Source organism: Hippoglossus stenolepis, chromosome 4 (assembly GCF_022539355.2).
Source record: "Hippoglossus stenolepis isolate QCI-W04-F060 chromosome 4, HSTE1.2, whole genome shotgun sequence".
Lineage (NCBI taxonomy): Eukaryota > Metazoa > Chordata > Actinopteri > Pleuronectiformes > Pleuronectidae > Hippoglossus > Hippoglossus stenolepis.
The window spans coordinates 12,791,255-12,811,644 of NC_061486.1; the positions used below are offsets into that span (position 1 = coordinate 12,791,255).

The following is a 20,390-nucleotide window of genomic DNA, read 5'->3' on the forward strand; positions in this document are numbered from 1 at the left end:
GCTGTTTCTGTTGAATCACATCTGAGGCGTTTTATTCAGACATGGTACAAGTTTGTTTTCACATCATACAGTTCTCTCCTCTTGTCTGTTGGCCGTTTTTTTCGTCCACTACGTCCACTACAGGATGTCAAGTTTGACTCTTATTATCAGACAGCACTACAAAATGTTGATTGTCACTGTATAGTGGACTATAAAATGAGTTGTGAGTGATTTCGGACACAGTATCGGACTGACAAAATTAATTCAGTTATTATTGTGGTAGAAATTGCCTACAAATTGCTCAGCACATGTAAAATAAACGAACAAAACCCAAGTTGAAGATTTAAACGTATTGTTAACAATGTAGGAGACAAACCTTATCATCAATAACCAGAGGGAAAAGTGTCTCTGAAGGCAAAATAAACCTCATTTCATATAGTGATGGACAAAGAAACTAAATGTAACTGGCTCTCGGCCCAACAAGTAACAGATCTCAACGTCCATACAACCAAGTGGTAAGAAGCCATGAGCTGTCCACGGGATAATGTTCACTGAACACATGCACAGGAACTTCATAGAATTCTCTATGAAAATAAATAAATATGTGGTTACTCCTAACATGACGTTGTCACATTCTTCCGCTCCATGAATCCTGAGAGGGATGTAAGCAAAGTGAGCAGAGGCACACAGCAGAAACAGAGTGAACAAGTCATACTAGTTTTCTTTCATGAGATGGTAGAAGTGTGCGGAGCTTTTGAAAAGATAGAGAGAAAAGAGAAAGGGACACGATGAGAGAGGAAGTGAAAACAGGTGTCCCCTGTCTGTCTCCATCGCGCCATCTCTCATTTCTTCATCCTCACTTTAATTTTCCAGTGCCTCTTGGCATTTTCTCTGATCTGACTCAGAGGGGTCCCTTAGCATGGCTCCACAATTCGATATTTGAATTTCTGTGACTGCACTTGTTTAGTTCTAATCCACTGACTATTGATCTGAGGCACAGAGATTTCTACATGGGGGTTTTGTTGCTTATTTCAAACTTTAAATGAAAATTTCTGTCAGATCAATAAGAATGGCAAATGCAATAAAATAAAGCTGCCAGTTGAGTATTAATTACCTTCAGACTATGGGCTATTTAATCTCTATTTCTCTGTATTGTTGCCCTGTCTGTGTTTCTATGTCTCTCACTCACACACACACACACAGATTCTGTTTTGTGTTTTTGTACTGTCTATGTCATTGTTTTCTATTTATCAGCACTGTGACATGTATTCACATTGTGAACCAAACAAAATACACGATATTCTTCTCAATAACAACATAAAGGCAAAACTCTTTGAATGAAATATTAATCGTGTATCTCTGAATATCAGTTCCTTTGAGCCCAACTCAGAGGAAAGATGGCAGAACTAAATAAATGCATTTCCTTTAATAAACAGAAGACAGAAGTAAGAAAACCTGCACTGAGGAAGAAAATACTGTCACTTGACACAGTCAGGTTTTCCATGGGGTGTCCAGAACAGTGGCAAATCAAATCACTTAATTACAGGGGATCTGATTCCCTGGAGGAAACAGTGTTTTCTTGTCACCTGATCCTCTATGTCATGTCTGAGGCACCAGGCGAGAATAAAAATACAGACACCATCCTCAGACAGATCACAGCGTGTCTGCAGAAGGCAAGCTGCTGCCTAGGTTCTCCAGCAGTCTTGCCTGAGTGTTTGTGTGTCTGGTTAAAGGATTTGTAGTTATGTGCTGCATGCAGTTACATAGTCGTGTAATTTATATGGTAGGCTTTGTGTTCTTTGACATGCAGGTTGGTTTGATTTGCTTTAACACACAAATCAAAGAGCGCGCCTTCACGTCAGCGGCTGGTACAATATGTGTCAGAGCTGGCTTGAATTGGGCATCAGAGTTATGAACTCAGACACAACCGAAGGCGACTGTCGACCTCTTCTCATAAAAGCCTTCCCTCCCTTTACATTCATCATCTGTTCAACAAAAAAGCTGTAACCCAGGATCTCTATTCTCTCATTCAAACGTTACATTTTGAGGTGTGTGCGACAAAGTATAGTGTATTTTTGTGAGTGTGTGTGTGTGTGTATGTACGTGTGTTTACAAGAGGAAGAGAGAGTGGTGCTTAATTAGACAAAGGAGTTAATTAGGGGGTGTGTGGAAGCTGTGTTACGTTCTGCAGCTGCCCCGAGGGTAGAGCTTGACATACAGAGCTTCATTGAGTCTCTCGCCACACACCACCTCAGACAAAATTACATAGTCAAAAACACATGCTCAAGCACTTTATTAGGAACTACAATGGCACTCATAGAGTGCATACCTCAGCCAATTAAAGCCCAACAGTCGCCCTATGAAACCAGATTTATATTCACTGGATCTGGTTGTTTATTTGGAGCTGCACCAAAATTTACACACTCATACATATCAGTACCCTAACATGCCTGATTTTTCTCTGAGAAATCAGCGAAAATGTTGAAAAACACCCTATCTCACAATGTTAAAGAAAGAGAAAAGATATTCCAGGATCTCCCTTGATCTGGATCTGTACCAAAAGTTTAATGCGTTTCTCCTTGAGTTATGCCCCACCCCTCCACAAAATTTTATAGAAATCTGTTAAATAGTGCAAAATCCAGATAAAAAACAAACGCAGATGAAAACATACTGGGTAGGGCCTCTCTGTGCTCTCGTCACAGCCTCAGTTCCTTGCGACATTGACTGCATCACATCATTAGTGCAGATTTGTCAGCTGCACATTCGTGCTACCGATCTGGGGTTCTGCCACATCCCAAAGGTATTCAATTGAATTCACATCTGCTCACTGAAGAACACTGAATCCATTATCGTACCAGTTTGAGTCGACTGTTGCTTTTTTTGATTACTAGTCATTAGAACATGGTAAATTGTGGCCATTAAGGACGCATGTGATCAGCAACAATACGGAAATACTCGAGCCAGTCCATCTGGCACCAACAATCATACCACGGTCAAAATCACTTAGATCACATATTTTCCCCATTCGTATGTTTGATGAACATTAACTGAAGCTCCTGACCTGTATCTGCAGGATTTTACGCACTGCACCGCTGCCACACGATGCACCATGCATGAATAAGCAGGCGTGTAGTGGAATCGGGTTCCAAGTACTCTTCACACGCATGCATTTACACATATAAGCACACGCACTGTAACGCACAGTTGGGTGAAAAACTCACAGAGAGAAGCAGCATGTCGTGAATATGAACTTGTGACCTCCACCAAATCAACTGCTCTCTGCATATTGCCCCTGCGGCCATCTCAACAAACCATCTCTGACAAACTGCTCCGACACAATTAGAAATGCACTAAGCAAAAAGACAGATGGAAGGAGGGGGAGACGCCGGGGTTGGAGAGGAAGAAAGCCTGCGTAGAAGAGACAGCGAGAGGAGCAGGTAGAAAGAGAAGCAGAAGAGGTGGAGAGAAGATGGAGAAACGGGAGCAGAGAAGCGAGCAGGAGAGAGTGAGGGTTGAAATGACAGTGGAGAGTCTCCTTCAGTGAGTTGGTATTCAGGCAGGCAGCCTCAGGGGGCAACAGCGTGGTATGAATACCAAGAGGGTGGATGACTAGGTGAAATCCTTGACTGGATAACCTCACTAGCTCCTTCAGTCACCCTCCTGGCATGCAGGCAATCCCTCTGAGAGACACACTGGGGGGAAAGAAGGGGAAAGAAGGAAGGACAGTGGGCAAGAACAAGGGCAGCGCAAGGTAAAATGAATGATCTCTTCATCTGTATGTTAAGAGGAGGAGGGGACATAGACTTTACCATTACAGGCAGCATTTCCTAAGTATTCCATTTGTTGAGATGTACTCATAAAAAGAGGCCATAAAGGATGTTTTACCCTCTGTGCCGCGTCTGCGTCTCTTCGGTCTTTTGATTTGCCTCACGTCCTCTTATCATCTTAACATGACGATAAACCTCTGCAAAACGACCCCCCTGCTGCTAATAAAAATAATTTAAACACAGCAGCGAATGTTTATGTGTGACGAGTGAGGGCAACCTGTGGCTGTAATGTGTACTCATATAGTCATATTGGGTGCTCGTTCCGCTCTGAAATCCGTTTATAGGAGCAGATTTATTTTTGATATCTAACTCGTGCACCAAGGCAACTGTTAATGTCAGCACTGCTGTTGCTCATTATTGTTTGGGAGTTTTCCAACTTTTCCAAGTAAACAGCCCATCTCCCATTCAACAGGAAATAGTTGCTGCCTTTTCCCCAGCCAGTGGTCGGACGGTCTGCCCCCTCTGTGTTCAGCCCTGGTGCTTCCTGGGCACTGGGCTGCCCAAGCACGTACTGTATCTGCCGTGCTACAGATGACTGACAGCCTAGACAGCCTCTGACCAGCTTTGAAGCAAACACACACAAACACACAGCTACTGACAGCCTGTCTTACATACACAGACTTACCTTCCAAAATGTCGAGCGCACAGGCCACCTATTTGAGCTCACTGTCCAAACAGTAATCCCAGGCCATTGGGATGGACTAGTAGGTACTTAAGGTCTCTTTAAAATCCTTAATCTCAAATCAGTCTGTCTCTGACAACGTATTCATTTCTAAATGCACTTCATATTTGTGGATGAAAGTTATTTACAACTGTGCTAATGTCAGTGACACTGAGCCCTCAATCACAGAGATTAATCAGAGGTAAGTCCCTGTGAAGGACAAATGCACTGTTTCATAATAACATCACAGGAAACAGGAGTCAGTCTACCGGTTCTTTCTCTGCCTCCGCAACAAGCTGTAAACCCAACATTGGCACGTCCCCTTTATGAAGCTGTTTCCGCTAATGTGTTAATAAACTGTTGGCTGCTGTGTTTACACGTCCAACAGACAAGGAGCATCATTAACATTCATTTGGATTCATGTTCATTCAGGAATCTGACAAATGTAAATTCAATGTTATCTGTCCCTTTGGCTCTATTTTTGGTCTCTATCAATTTCAAGTAATGCACGTGTGTTACTTTAGCTGCTTAACAGTAGAGTTGTTGCAGTAAAATCAAGATTTTATTAGCATAGCAGTTTTAATTATATTACATTGGCAGACATCATAGTAAGCAATATCATGCTCTTTGTGCTTTCTGGGACTCGGTTTATAAGACCTTAAATGTTTCAGGGGGAAAATATCCTGACACATTTTGGAAATATTGCTCTCAGACTTCAAATGCATTTTGTAATGTTCTCATGTATCCTATTTGAATCTCATTAGCACATTAGTGTGTCTGCTGGAGGCTCGCTACGGATAATTTCAACCCCTGAAAAACATAACTTTGACTCCGAGTCTTAAAACACGCGCATATTACAGCACCAGAGTCAAGATTTCTGCAGCACCACAACTACGACAGTTTCCTGTTGTCTTGTGGTCTCCGTCTCTTCCCACCTTTTTCTCTGAGTCTTTTCCTGATGAGCTCTCCTGCACTTCTCCCCCATCTGTTAGTGCGGAAGTCGCGGGTCTCTGCAGCTCTCTTCATCTTAATAATAGCACCTTGGAGGGAGCTAAGGATGTGGACAAGTGGGGCGAGCAGTTAGCAAAACGCTGTTTCAGCATGCACCAAACTGGACCAGCGAAGAGGACGACTCATGTCAGCACATACTGCTGTTAGCCCAGTAATGCCAGTGCCAACTAGAAGCAGCTCTGGCAGTGGTTGTCTCTTTGCATCAATGCTTCACCTCTGAGACGGCCATTGTGTGTTTCACCACCCCACTGTTCTATTTCCAGACAGCAATCGTCATCATCATCATAAGCATTGCACTCTAAAGATAGACTGACAGGCAGCAGGTCTGGCATGCTGAATTGAATCAAGCTGGAGTTTACACAGAATACAGAACAAATGTAAACTCTCCCCTCCAGCTTTCTGCACCCCCTCCTGTTTCAGTCTGTCAGGCTAATATGCAAGTGATTACACGTACATTAATGAATTTTCATCTCAGCGCAGGTCTAAACGGGGCTTCGTTTATCATAACAAATGCCCACCAAAATAATTTCACCCTCTTGCTGCAAATTTAATTTTCGAGGGCCTCCGAAATGTATTACTGCAGTGTTTTGGCATGCGTGATGTCCCCCAGGAGCTCCTAATGAAGTATTTTTGCATAAAAGCAATTTAAGCTTGTTCAGGTGGGCTCCATTGCGTTGCCTGTCGATGCAGAAATGGAAAAAAACAGAAGTTCCACATCATTCAGTGTGTACGTCTCAGAACACCACTCGGACAGTTGGTAGCTTGATCACCTCTACCGCTTAACTGTCCTGCCGGCTCCGACAACCACCTCAGCTCCGTCGTCATTAACAGATGGTGAATGAGCATCTGTGTGTAAATGGCTTATATTCTCCTGCTGATGTACGGTCAGCCCGACTATAGGCGGAACAGGCACTGAGAAATAGGAGCACGCACAAACACACACAGAAAACACATAAATAAGCCCACACACACACACACACTAAGTCTGATACTTGGCACAGCTTTACCAGTAATTGGTTTCATTTAGAGGACAATAGCTGCTGGTGCTGAATAATGAAACATTAGGAATTAACCCCCTATATTCCCATTGGTCTACTTGCTGCAAACCTTATTTTAGCCATTTTATCTCCTCGACCACTGGTTACTAGTACATACCAATACATTACAGCCGTAGCTGCTGCGGCACAGCTTGCCTGGCTATTAATCTCCCTCCCTTTCTTTCCCTGCGAGTTGGGACACTGCGCTCCCAAACATACAATAAGTCAATTATAGGTCACAGAAATTAATTTTTGTTTAATGTAGCTGTAATGTTTTAGTTGATAATTTGACCTTTTTCTCAGCTGCATGCAACCTTGCACAGAACATAAATGGTGGCAGTTGTCTTTATCTTTGTTCATGATTTTGTCCTCTAATTGTTCTTCGTGATTGGTCATAATACTATCAATATTGTAATGTAATTTCATGTACATGCACACGATATACCAATTCAAATGAAATGCTGGCTGGTTAAATCTTTTTTTTTTTTTTTTTAGTGCCAGAACTGGGGATATAGATTATCTTTGATGTTACGTCAATGCACAGGCCTGTTCCACTCTGTTGACAATTCATGGGAGACTGGGTTTGTGTTTTCATATGATGTCGGAATGCAAATGAGATTCAGTTAATTTTAGTGCTATCAGTTTAGAAGCGGAAAATCTATCTCTGCTTATCACATCAAAATCCCTTTTTTTTACTGTCCCAGTCACCTTTTTCATCTTCCGCAAATTACACAGGCAGAAGTAAATGTGTGTTATCACACACCAGATTGGGCCTGAGGCAAAGGAATCAACCCTGAAATTCAGTAACATTTCTCCCTAATTAACCCTGGCACTGTGTATGGAGGTGATGCTTTAACAAGCAAATTAGTGGATAGCAAGTGTTTAACCTTTCACCTCCTCGCTTGACAGAAGCCCTTCTTGTTTTGACCAGTGTGGTTTCAACATGCTGGATCAAAGGGTTACTTGTCCTGAGCAGGATCTAATGATTTTGACTCTGTACCCCCGTGTGTGTTCTATGTTTCAGGGACGTAGGCCGGGCTACTTCTCCTTCCTGGATCCCTTCTCCCCTGGAGTCTGGCTCTTCATGCTCCTGGCCTACTTGGCTGTCAGCTGTGTCCTCTTTCTGGTGGCAAGGTAAAGATCTCACTGATAACATGTAGCCCACTCTGTACATATGACAGAGAGGAGAAAGAAAGAGAGGCGGAGAAAAGGGGAAGACGCAGAGAGCAAAAAAAAAACAATAAAGGTTTGTTTCGGGGAAACGTAGAGGAGAAAACAGTGTTTGGTGTTTTCTCGCTTCTTCCCTTCTGTTGCTCTTCCACATCACAGTGAAAGAGATGTTCTCCCAATTGTGGGTCTTCAGCATCACACTGACACCCGCTGGACAGACGGGGAACTGGTTGTTCACTGCTCTTCAAAACTCAATTGTGTAAACATTTGAAACATCATTAAATTAGACTGTATCTCATTGAGAAACTTGTGTAACACTTCTGAAATCAATCAATCAGTTCCCATGTTGCCTTTTCTTTCTGTATAAACCGACACATGAACAACATCTGTTGTTTTGTTCCCCCTCCATAGCCCAGCAACTAAATGTTTTCCTGGGAAACACAAAGAGGGGATACCATCCTTTAAACTTTAGAAGTTACCCACTTGGTTGAGGATTAGATCTTTTTCGAAGCCAGTATGATCAGGAAGAATAATTACAGTCATCAAATACTCTTTCAGGCATGTGAGTGTTGCATTAAGTCAGACTTAGAATATGTTATGTCTTTGTTAATTTTGACAGATCAGAAGAAATTTGCAAAACAGCTTTAAGAGTTTTCACACTGTTCTTTCAATCGAGCTCATGACAGAGTTGTCACGTAACTTGAGCTTCATTCAGCACCATTTGAACATGCCAATTACGCTGCCTTCAGCCCCACTGTTAAAGTAGGAGGCAGGTTTGTTCTTTCTCCAGAGAGTCAAGGTGACTATGTGCTCAGTTGATAGCTGGAGTTGTTTAGTTCCATGTCTTTCTCTCCTGTTCTTTCTACATTCCGCCCTCTCTCTCTCTCTCTCTCTCTCTCTCTCTCTCTCTCTCTCTCTCTGTCTCTTGAGTTTTACTCTCATCAGAACACACAACCTGCTGTCGTCTCACCGCATTGTCTTTGTTCCCCCCAGATTGACGCCGTATGAGTGGTATAACCCCCACCCCTGCCTGAAAGGTCGCTGTAACCTGCTGATCAATCAGTATTCCCTTGGCAACAGTTTCTGGTTCCCAGTTGGCGGCTTCATGCAGCAAGGCTCCACCATTGCTCCCAGAGCTCTGTCTACACGATGTGTCAGCGGAGTGTGGTCAGTATGAGCTACATGGACACACAAGCATGAGTACATTTTCATGCTGTTTTCAGATCCACACATGAATACCCCCATCAAATTGTGTTCCGTTTTAATTTTGTGCATATTGCTCCATCATGAAAGGCATTTCCGGGACATCAGGGTTTGAGATGAGACAGCGATGGCAGATTTGCATGTACATGTGAGATATTGTCTGTCTACCTTCGCAGCTTAAACTTTCCTTTCATACAAACTGAGCGTTATCATCTCATCATACACGCCCACCCCTTCATCCATCCACTTCCTTATCCACTGAAAACCCTGCAGTGTCTTCTCCTCTCACCAGTGCGCTGTTATTTTAATCCTCGATCATTTTCTCCCAGACAATCTGTCTTCATACACTGCCCTTACCACTTACATACTTTTATGGGTGAATACATATGTTCTTGTCCTCCACAGGTGGGCCTTCACATTAATCATAATCTCATCCTACACCGCCAACCTCGCTGCCTTCCTAACAGTCCAGAGGATGGAGGTGCCGATAGAGTCGGTCGACGACCTGGCAGATCAGACGGCCATAGAGTACGGCACCATGCATGGAGGATCCACTATGACCTTCTTCCAGGTCAGATGTTACACACATCCTTGCATATGATGGATTGTTTATACTGTTAGATCCCAGCCACAAACACGGACTGACCCCAGAGCCCTCTGTGATCAATGGGCCATCGATAGTGTTATTCTCCTCATCACCACCCTGTCCTTCCGGTCTGCCTCCTCTAACCAGATGTTGTATCTGTTTCCTGTCTGTTTTTCACCACAACCATTCAAAATCCTCTCCTCAGGCAGATGGGGCACTGTCCAGGTCTCTGAGTGAGACACACACCTGTTTCATATTCTCCAGGTTCGACCTCGGATAGAGAGACAAAATAAAAAAGTCCCAGAAACAGAAAAAGGGGAGAGACAGTGAAGGATGATATTGAGGGAGGAATGAGAGACATAGCCTCGTCTTTTTTACTGCTTTTATGTCCACTGGACCTTGAATAACTCCGGGAAGACGGACCAAGAGAAAGTAGAGGACAGCTGGGGATGTTAAAGGAAAATTCTGTTCCGTACTCTGATAATACTCAACGGAAAAAGGCGATCTCAAAAAAAAAAAAATTAGAATTTAACAGCTGCACCGCATTCAGAGAATCAGAGAGTTGGAGTAGATTAGTCAAGGTAATGAAAAACAAAAATAAATGAAAGCCCAACTCTGCCAACGTTGAAAATACGAATGATAGTTCGTATGTTTTGTCTCTGACATCTGACTGTTTCTCATATCTTCGCTGGGACGGCAGAACTCTCGCTACCAGACCTACCAGCGCATGTGGAACTTCATGCACTCGAAGCAGCCCAGTGTGTTTGTGAAGAGCACGGAGGAGGGGATAGCCCGCGTCCTCAAATCCAACTATGCCTACCTGCTGGAGAGCACCATGAACGAGTACTACCGCCAGAGGAACTGCAACCTGACTCAGATTGGAGGACTGCTGGACACTAAGGGCTACGGCATCGGCATGCCGCATGGTGAGTGGAGGAGAAGAGGGAAGACAATTAATAGTCAGGGAAGGATGTTCAGTAGAATTTAACACTTTACTTACACAGGCTGGAAGCCTAATGGATATCAGCGGCTAATACAGAAGACAGTCAGAAAAGTGTGTGTGGGGGGGTGGGGGGGTGGGGATAAAGGAAGTTCAGTGTAAAATGAAGGCAGCGGAGGACAAAAGCTTTTGCTTAAATGCACTCTATAATTCAGGTTGTAGAGGAGCCGGGGCATTAGTCAGAGGATCCACCATAAATGTCACATTGGAGAGTTAAATTGAAAAGTAAAGCCTCAGCAAATCCGAACCATTAGCTGCTATCGTGAGGGAAAATGATGCAAAAAGTGAGAAACTAAAAGAGACTTACTGCCAGACTTGAGTAGAGCGGCTTCCACCAGGAGAGAAGCGAGGGTGAGAGAAAGGGAATTTGAAATATTGTTCCTGTTGAATGTGGAGCTGTTGCTGTAAGACTGGATCGCTGCTCTGAGGGTATAAACACAGGGTTTACTTACACTTTGATCGCAGGTTGAGTCAAACTGCAGACAGGGGGCGACGTACCTTAAAGTAAACAAGATTAATTTCACTCCCTTTGATGTTTAAAGGACAGATAAACCCCACTCGTATTGAATGAACCATACCACATACTGTGATGTGACAGACAACACTGCAAAATGGTCGTAAAGCCCTTTAATCGTTGATTTTACATTTTATTATTTTGTTCTTCTAATGGAGCGACACAATTTCATGCCATGGAAAGCCTGAAGAAAAGAACCATGAAAATGCAATTTGTTGAAGCAGAGATTTTGATGCCTCCCACACCTGCTGCATTATGTTTTCAGGTTGTCCTTCAACCCATTTTTTGTGAATACGATATCTCAAGAATGTTTTGAGGGAATTTCTAATAATGTTTGCCTTGTGAACATGTTATCTTAAGAACATTAACTAATTAGATTTGGGTGGTCAAAGGTCAAGGTCACTGTGGCCTCACAAAACATGTGTTTGGCTTCTTGAACATGACATCTCAAGGCTGCCTGTAGGGAATCTCTTCAAATTTTGACCAGTTGTCACTTGGACTCAATAATAAACTGATTAGATTTCAGTGGTCAAAGGTCAAAGTGACTTTATAGGACTCTGGTATAAAAAAAATGCATGTCGACTGAAACTGAACTGGGTGGCAGAGGTTTACAACTGCATGGAGGTGATTCAATTTGTTTTTTGTCTAAAGGTACAGTTTTATTGTCGGATGCAAAATTTCTTGCAAGGACATATTTTGCAGTGTACACGTGTGAGCTTTCCCCTTCTCTTCCCTCCAGGGTCAGTGTACCGTGATGAGTTTGACCTGGCCATTCTCAAACTGCAGGAGGACAATCGTTTGGAGATCCTCAAGAGGAAGTGGTGGGATGGTGGCAAGTGTCCAAAGGAGGAGGACCACCGTGCCAAAGGTCCGTCTCTTATTAATCCTCATCTTGTTTTTTGTTCTTACGCTCCACTCAGACCATGTTTCGAACAATACTTTGTCTGTTTTCATTTTTCCTTCATCAACAAATCCCTCTTCCCACCATCTCTCTCCTTCTCGCTCACACGCCTGACACCCGACCTTTCGTCCCTCCAGGTCTGGGAATGGAGAACATCGGCGGCATCTTCGTGGTGCTGGTGTGTGGCCTGCTGGTGGCCATCTTCATGGCAGTGCTGGAGTTTGTCTGGATGTTAAGGCAGACGCCAGGAAATGAGGTGAGAGAGGGCTATCTAACCTGCTTCTGCTTAGTCTCCCTCTCCCCTGCCTGGTAACCACCCCCCTCTCACCAAGCTGCTGGACTTTCAAACAGTGCACAGCTTTGACAGGAAGTGTAGCAGGTGTCTCCTTCTTCCTCTGGGCTCCACAGAGTACATGCACTCACACAGTATAGTGGATTATTTTCTATTTACAACAGCAGAAGATTTACACATGTATATTACACAGGAATATTACACATAATATAGAATACTTAATGTAGTTAGATCTTATTTATGGTGAGGGCAGTAGTTGCCTGCAGGGTGCTGCTAATGAGAGTTTGCTCATATATATTATTGTTTGTTATACTTATACTAGCCTCAATCCAGTTAATTTTATTTAAAAGATGCCCGCAATTATGTGCACGTCTCTCAAAATCCAGCTGTCAGAGACCAGAAGTCATTCAATCCATCATAGGGTAAATGATTGACAGTGATGGACGAGTTGTTGCCGCCGACCAGAACTTTGCATTAATGACGAACCGCCAAGATGCAACGTAGAGGTGTTTGTAAATGAAAACTTCTACATTACTGAGAAAAAGTTAAAGTATGTTTCAATGTGAAAAGTGACAGAATGTGATTATCCTAAGTGGACAGTATAAATGATTGATCAGAGCTATATATTCTAAATATACTGTAAATCGTATAGCTTCATCAGGAGTGAGGAATAGAAAGTGTGTCCAGTGGCGTCCCATTATTCCTTCTGTTTTTAGAAACATTCTCATCCAGACAAAGGTCAGTTTAAACTTTCAGAAACTGATCAATTCTGTGAGTGAAGGAGCTCTGCCATGAGGCAGAAACACAGTTAACAAAAATAATGAAATAATATATCAGAGGAAGATGCGCATGCTGTGTTATGATTGTGTCTGGTGTGATTCCTTCAAAAGATACTTGATTATTATCGTTTTCAAATGGACTCCACACTGTGATTTTAATTTGAAAAACTTTTAGAATGTGAAAGTCAAGAACCAACTCATATTATTTATTCTTCTTAGGCAGTAGAGACTGATGCCTTGCTCTTTCCTTATATGTATACAGTGGACAATTTGCAACCTCTATGGGAAAGAGCTGTGCGTGCAGATAAAGAATTTGTGTGTACTTGTGAACATACAATATTTGGTGCTGCTGACTAAATTACAGGATCTGCAGTTTATAACCAATGGTATTAAATAAAGAGGAGGGGAGCGCTCTTGTCTTTGCTCACCCTCTCTCTCACATACAAACACACTGACTGTCACAGTCAGCACCGGGAGTAATCCCATCTGCGTTGGTGGTCTGTGACCAGCCATAAAGATTCTACCATCTTCCCCAGGCAGGATTCAGCATAAACTTGGTAGATACCGCTTTTGCTATACGAGTTAACGCAACAAGCATACAGTTCTCTACTGCAGGGGTATCGTCCCCCACACATCCCGCTCCCGACCAATCAGGACCACCCCCCAATAAAAATGAAAATGCGCCTGTTCACAATAACGTGTGAGATAAAATGTGTCTTTTGTGTGTCTGGAAAGTAAGTTTAAAATTCTATATGCTCTGCATGTGTTCTGATATTTACTGCTGATTGTTTTGTCACTAGCCATCTCTTTGTTGTCCTCCTCATTCAGAGATTATAAAGATAACCATAAATGTGTGTGTGTGTGTGTGTATGTTATCTGTCTGTGACGTCCATCAGTCTGTTCTGATCAAGTCAGTCAGTCAGTGAGTTGTCTGGCCTCTCTCCCTTTCTCTCCCTCTCTTATCCCCTTCTATCCTCTCTACTTCTCCCTGTGTGTGTGCTTGCAGCAGACAGTATGTGAGGAGATGGTGCGGGAGCTCCAGGGCATCGTCCTGTGTCGCGACAGCCTTCAGGTGAGGCGCAGGCGAGCGACTTCAATGCTGAGGCCGCGGCCCTTACCCCTGGAGGAGCGCCGGGCGCGAGCCGCTGCCGTGAGCCTCAGCAATGGCAAGCTGTGTGGGGGCACCGGACTGCCTGAACCCCTCTCCCACAGACTGGCACAGGAGGCTGCCCTGGTTGCGAGGGGGTGCAGCCACATACGCATTTGCCCCGAGTGCCGACGCTTCCAGGGACTGAGGATGCGTCCTGCAGGGGCCACAGGGGCCCTCCCATCTCCCACACACAGTGAGGAGAGCATAGAGTGGGACAAGACCACAAATAGCAGTGAACCTGAATAACACCCAGTGATTCCAACAGGACGGACTCTCCAGGCAGACACCTCTCTACTTTCCAGGGATCAAAGATCAAGTAGTATTTTCATACAGCCATTTGGAGCTCGTCGTTAAAGGGCAGGACGATTCCCTGGACCTTTTTTTGCCCTAGAGGCAACCGCCAGCAGTCAGCTTTTGGAATCTCCTTGGTCGTAGGAAAAACTGATGAGTCTGTCTCATTGTGGTCTGTCCCTGTCGGCCCTCTGAACCGTATGACACAGGACGGGCAAAAACAGCCACAGGGCTTTTGTACTATGCAGTATTTTCAGTCATTTATCATTGTGCTGTTTCTTTTTTTTCATTTTTAAATTATTTCTGTCCTCTGTTGGATTATCAGTATTGAATATTGTTATTCTATTGTTCTTTGGAAAAAAAAAAAACTTCAAAACAAGTTCCCTTTTTATATCAGACAATTTGCTGTATGAACGTATATTGCCTCGGAAGAGCTGCGGAGACAAACAGACTAATGCAAGGTCATCCTTCAAATCCTTTTATTTTGAAAGTGCCAAAAACAAGAAGTATTATCTTGTGGCTGAAGAAAAGCACCACAGCCTTGAGAAGAAGACAAACTCAACTGAACCGAAAGCGAACAGAGTCACAAAGATCCACAGACTTCTTTCATAATAGTGATATTCTATTGCAAAAGTTTGAATTGTTGGTATCTCTGAAAGACAGCGATGCATGCCCAGGGGTGTTGGCAGGTGCTCAGTGAATGATTAAGGTGGCTGAGGAGCTGAAAGAATGAAAACCTGCTGAAATGACGGCTACTCACATTCATCTCCTTCTTTCTCTGTCCTGACATCACCTTCTCCTCCATCTGTCCTGCATCTTCAACACATTTACTGTCTCGCCACCTGCCCTCTTTATGATCTCTCATTAGAAAATATAAACACACTCTTCTGCGCCATATACACACTCTGTTAGAGATTAGAGGCAGTTCTCTCCATCTCACACATTCAACAATGGTTCAGGTTTCATGAGGACAGGTCTGCGTATAAATGAAACCGAGCAAACATCCCAAACCAACCAAAAAACATAAAGTCCCCGGTAAAAGAACAAGTTTGTTTTTCATATCAGCAGTTGACTTAAGTTCTTAAATGTCAAGCCCGTTAAACTTTTATAGAATGTGATGTTTTACACACTGCTTCCAGGAGTATTTCAGTTCAGATCAGATGCTGTCTGGCATTTTCATAGTTTTATTCTTGCAAAAACCAAACATAGATTTTTTTTAATTGGGTCTTTAGAGAGTGTGAGAGAGGTTTTTTTAAATTAAGACTGATAAAGAGAGAGTCTGAATAATCAATTAATCTGTTTATCAGTTCATAAATGGTGATTACGGTATTTGAAGTTGAACTGAAACTATTTAATGATTCTAGATCGAAATCCCTGTTTGAAATGTATTAACTCCATTTGGTTGTATGTAATTATTGAAGGAATAATTGTCTTTATTTCCTTTTATTTCCCCCCTAAATGTGAAAAATGAGAACAAGCTGCCAGCGACTGTTTCCTTGCGATGCCGTTACTTTCTGCTTTGACTGTGACATGTTCCTTGATATTTTCCCACTGAACTGACGATGGTTTGAAGGTGTTACTCTATGATCGTCTGACTGTTGCACAGTTGGAATCAGCGGCCGTGCACCTGTCACCGCTGCTTCTTGCTATCTCTGATGTGTCCATCATTTTAAATCTGCCCATCAGGTTCTGTCAATCAACGTCCCTCAGAAATAGGCCACCAGCTCCACATGGCTCGAAGGAAACGCTGCAGTGTCTCTCAACGTTCGCTTCCTATCTCCGTCACGCAGGTTGTCACGGTTAGAAATTCTGTCCATATGCTTTTTTAAAGCAGCATCCTGGGGAAGGAGGGGTTGTTTAGAGGAGGTGACAACCCCCGCCGATCCATCACCATGTTTAAATGTGTTTATAGAAATAACATTTTGAATCAATTCTGTATCATTAATCAGTCATTTATAGATTTACATGTATGTATACATATATGTTTTATACAATTTCATAAGCACAGCGATGTCATTTCACCCAAACTGCTTCTTTTTCTGTTTTTGCATTAATAGACAGGAGTGTTGTTTCAGAAGCTGGCGATCACGTGATACTGTGGTAGCTCAACCACTGACGGACCTGAACTGCAATACTGCGACTTGCACAATTGTACTGACACAACTGATCCTTCTGAACTGGGTGAAACAGTGGCACAGTGGGTATCATTGTCGCCTCATGACCAATAGCAGCTGGGATGTGCTCCAGTCCCCCTGCAGCCCTCAAAGAAGAGGTGTTACAGATAATGAACGGACGGCTCTGAAAAAATTGTGGAATTTCTATTTGAGGGGGTCTTTTGCCCCCATTTTCAAGTTGCTAAAAAGAGTTTCAGGACTTCAAATTACTTTTCAACTCAGGTCTGAACTCCCACAAGGACACGCCGGCGTTTGAAACTTTTGATTCACCATAGAAACGAAAGGGACTAGCATAGGCTTTACATTATCATCTGCTGAAGAGCTAAACACACCAGTGCATCTAATCCTCCAGTAATGAGCTGCAGAAGGTTTGTTTACTCCGTGTGATCAACAGGGTTCCCCAGTAATGGTCCAAAGTGTTTTTTTTTTATTATGTTAACAGAGAGATACAGATCTACATGCCTATAATATTCGTATGGACATTATTACTTATCAGTTAATGTAAACTTTCTATATATCATTTTTATAATAACTTGCTGAAGAAAAATTGCCAAGCAAATCGGCCAAGAAAAAAAGAGCCACATTTCATTACCAGTTTTATAGACGATGTTTCTATCAATTTCCTGAACGTCCGTGAGAAACTCATGCGAGCAACAAGGCTCCCCTGCACCTGATGCTAACTCCTTAAACACTGAAAACATTTACAGCGCTGCTAAATCAAGCGTGGTCACAATGAGATTGCCAATTACCTTGAAGGCATGAAGAGCAGTAGAGTAAGAATTAAAACAAATCCCTCGGAAACACTGGGCGACCTTCGCTGGGAGAGGTGGCGGCGCTCGGCTGCCATATTTCATCTGCTTTATTTTCTTATGTTGACATTTTTATTCCATTATAAATGCATTTCTTAAAACAACCTCTACTCTGTGGGGCTCTGGGTTTGTCTCGTCCTCACCCTTGACGTATTTGGCCTTCTGAGCCGTTCAGATCTGTCATGCTAAATAGCTCCTGAGTGCACTTTGTTTTTTCCCCCCAAGTTTTATTATTCAACAGGGAGGAATATTCAGACGGTACACCTGTTTTGTTGTGACATGCAGAGAAGCAGTACGAGGACGTATCGGTTCATAGCCGAGTAAACATGACAATAGTTGGGTGAACCCGGGGGGGGGGGAAATGATGCGTACAGTACATCTCTCGTTTCTCTCCCAGAACCCGAATCAGCGTCTGCACACGTGTGAATCCGTTAAACAGCTGAGAATTTGTGTGGGCGGGAAGTCTTAACGGAGGCTAATGAGTTTCACAACTCACTCGTGCTGTTTTCGCATCCTCTCACCCGTGGTCCATCTATCACTGTGATTTTTAGACCTTATTTCTCTCTCCTCAGGATAATGAGTGAACGCCACAAAACACGCCCTGAATATGATCAATAGTTTCATTCAGACTGCCTCTCTCTCTCTCTCACTCGCTCTCGCTCGCTCTCTCTCTGAGTGCCTGTCTCACAATCTCTCCCCTGCAGCATAAGAGATTATGTTTTTAGTACGTCACCAACCAGTCACTGCTTATCCACACCACACACACACATATATATAAACACTCACCACCACCTGTATGCCGACTGCTGTGTCAAGTTTATTCCATCGTGCGCATGCTTCTCCTTCTGCCTCTGGTGCTCCAGGTCCATAAATTAAGTGCACCTCTACCCACCACTGCTGCTGTTGGATTTATGGAGCCCATGATGAGCATTGAGTGCCTGCAGAGGTGTGTGAACATCTACTTCACTCCTCGAGCTTACCCAGTTGTAGCACCATAGCAATACCAATCTCCCCGTAGTCGATTGTTCTTTTGTGAGGATTTAGGAATTACAGTGTACTGAGACACAGTACAGCTCAGATCCCATATACTTGAAGAGTAACTTTTCTCAGTCCATTTCACATAAATACATGTTTTTTTTCTTTCTTTGGCATTACACCCACATAAAATTCATATATTTTTTATTTTAGAGTTTCACAAGTTTTATGTCCAGTTCCAGGAAATCGAATGACACATGGCACCTGCGATGTTGAGACATGTTTAGAATACTGTGATTCTATAACTGCATTCACTATTATTGTTGAATCTATTCATCCCATTCCTACTGCCAAAACCCTTTGACATAAAATTGCTTTCTTGCCGACAGTGGATTTTCTTTCCCAAGGTTAACAGTGAGCATGTACACAATCGCCCCATTACAGCCACTAATGAGCACTGGATCAAGGATAGCGACTGAAAGACAGAACAGACCATCAGCGGAAACGGCCTGATACACAGTGAGGCTGGTGCACATTTTTAAGTGAGAGCTTTCCTATTGATTTGCTGGCGATTCATTGCAAAAGGCTTGTTGTTGTCGTTGTGTGCTCAAAGAAAAGGTATTCAGGAGTGCAAGAATTCTCTCCAAGGTGAGACGCTGTCAGGGCTGTTATACAGCCTTTTGTTCACCGACAGTCGTTGTTGAACATATTGACCAAAACATCTTTACATTGTTTGTCTTTCAGAGAAATAAAATGGAGCTTCATTTAGTCTGTGCTTTGTTCCCTCATTATTCATCTCCGCTTTTACTGATGGACCCAAGATGTTGTTGCATTGATTACCTTGTCTTGTGTATGTGTGGGTGTACTTGCATGTAATCTCTCTCCTGCACTTGACTCGGAGGGAAATCGCAGTGTGGGCATCCTGATTCGTCTTCGCCCAAAAGCCGAAAAGACGCAATAAGCAGCCAAGTCAGATTCCAGTGGAGGTGCAGCAGCCAGCGCTCAGCGTCAGGTATTCACCAGCAAAACAAAAGCAGCCAGCGTTCACTGTGGAAATCAGTCAATGAATAACATCAGCAGTTCTCTTGCAGATTAATCTGCCACAAAACTCAGTTCTGTTGGATGTTGTTCGTCTTGGATTAAAGTTCAAGTTCACATCAGTCACTTCTCATGATGACTCCACTTTCTATGGAGCATTATATCTCAGAAAATACTAAAAGGTAAAGAATCAAATACAAATCAGTTAATTAATCATGTGCAACATGGACAAAACTGTGTTAATGCATCAGAATTAACAATATAACTATGTTGATTTAAAAGAGGTGAAAAGAGCATTTTCCTTTGCAACAAGTTAGATTTTCATATTTGAAGTACATCTGGCTTCTGAACTATCACTTGTAATGGACTATAGTTTTTGTTGCTGTAATTGTACTTTTAGAATTGCCAAATACTTCTTCCACCACAGGCTACTGTAGGTTGTTATTACAGTAATTTTACTGCATTATGCATGAAACACTTATGAGAACTGGGATAATTGCAGTCACCCCCTGAGCAAACAGAAACACGTAGAGAGGGTAAGGCAACAGCTCCTTGTGGTTTAAGGAGGAAATATTGGTTTTCAGATAAAGGCCTCTTTGGTCCCTGTGTTAATTGGTCATTGAAGCACAGAATTATCTTAATCCCGGAGTAAATGATTCATTAACTCACAGATGAGAGGCTCAAAAAAATTGCACTGGTCCATGAAAAAGACTCAAATGACAGCCTTGGAAGTAAAATCTGTTCATCCAGCACCCCGAGGGGGAAATTGGGTTTTATCGATGGTGTGCAGCTAAATCATATTTCCTGCATCATTAACTTTTGCCTTACTGTAGTTATGGTCTATTGTGAGAGGACCTCATATTTTTGTTTACTTTTTTATATTTGCAGTGTGGTATTATTAACTGTAATATAGCAGTGGTGGTAATGCTGTTTGCGTCCATATTTGGCCTCTGGTGCGCTGACTCAGGATAAAGTTTAATATGAGAAATGATA

At 42.9% G+C, this 20,390-nt stretch overlaps 1 protein-coding gene across 1 annotated transcript in view; it reads left to right on the top strand.

Moving 5' to 3' along the window:
- The window catches only part of grik4 (glutamate receptor, ionotropic, kainate 4), a 155,131-nt gene extending 136,297 nt beyond the window's left edge, over window positions 1-18,834 (top strand). The window contains exons 13-19 of the mRNA XM_047339706.1: window positions 7,540-7,649; window positions 8,679-8,852; window positions 9,294-9,459; window positions 10,175-10,400; window positions 11,728-11,856; window positions 12,027-12,145; window positions 13,967-18,834. Of these exons, the coding sequence (XP_047195662.1) occupies window positions 7,540-7,649; window positions 8,679-8,852; window positions 9,294-9,459; window positions 10,175-10,400; window positions 11,728-11,856; window positions 12,027-12,145; window positions 13,967-14,356 (1,314 nt within the window). The 3' untranslated portion in view covers window positions 14,357-18,834. The remainder of the gene's footprint in view (window positions 1-7,539; window positions 7,650-8,678; window positions 8,853-9,293; window positions 9,460-10,174; window positions 10,401-11,727; window positions 11,857-12,026; window positions 12,146-13,966) is intronic.
- Window positions 18,835-20,390: the final 1,556 nt, after the last annotated feature.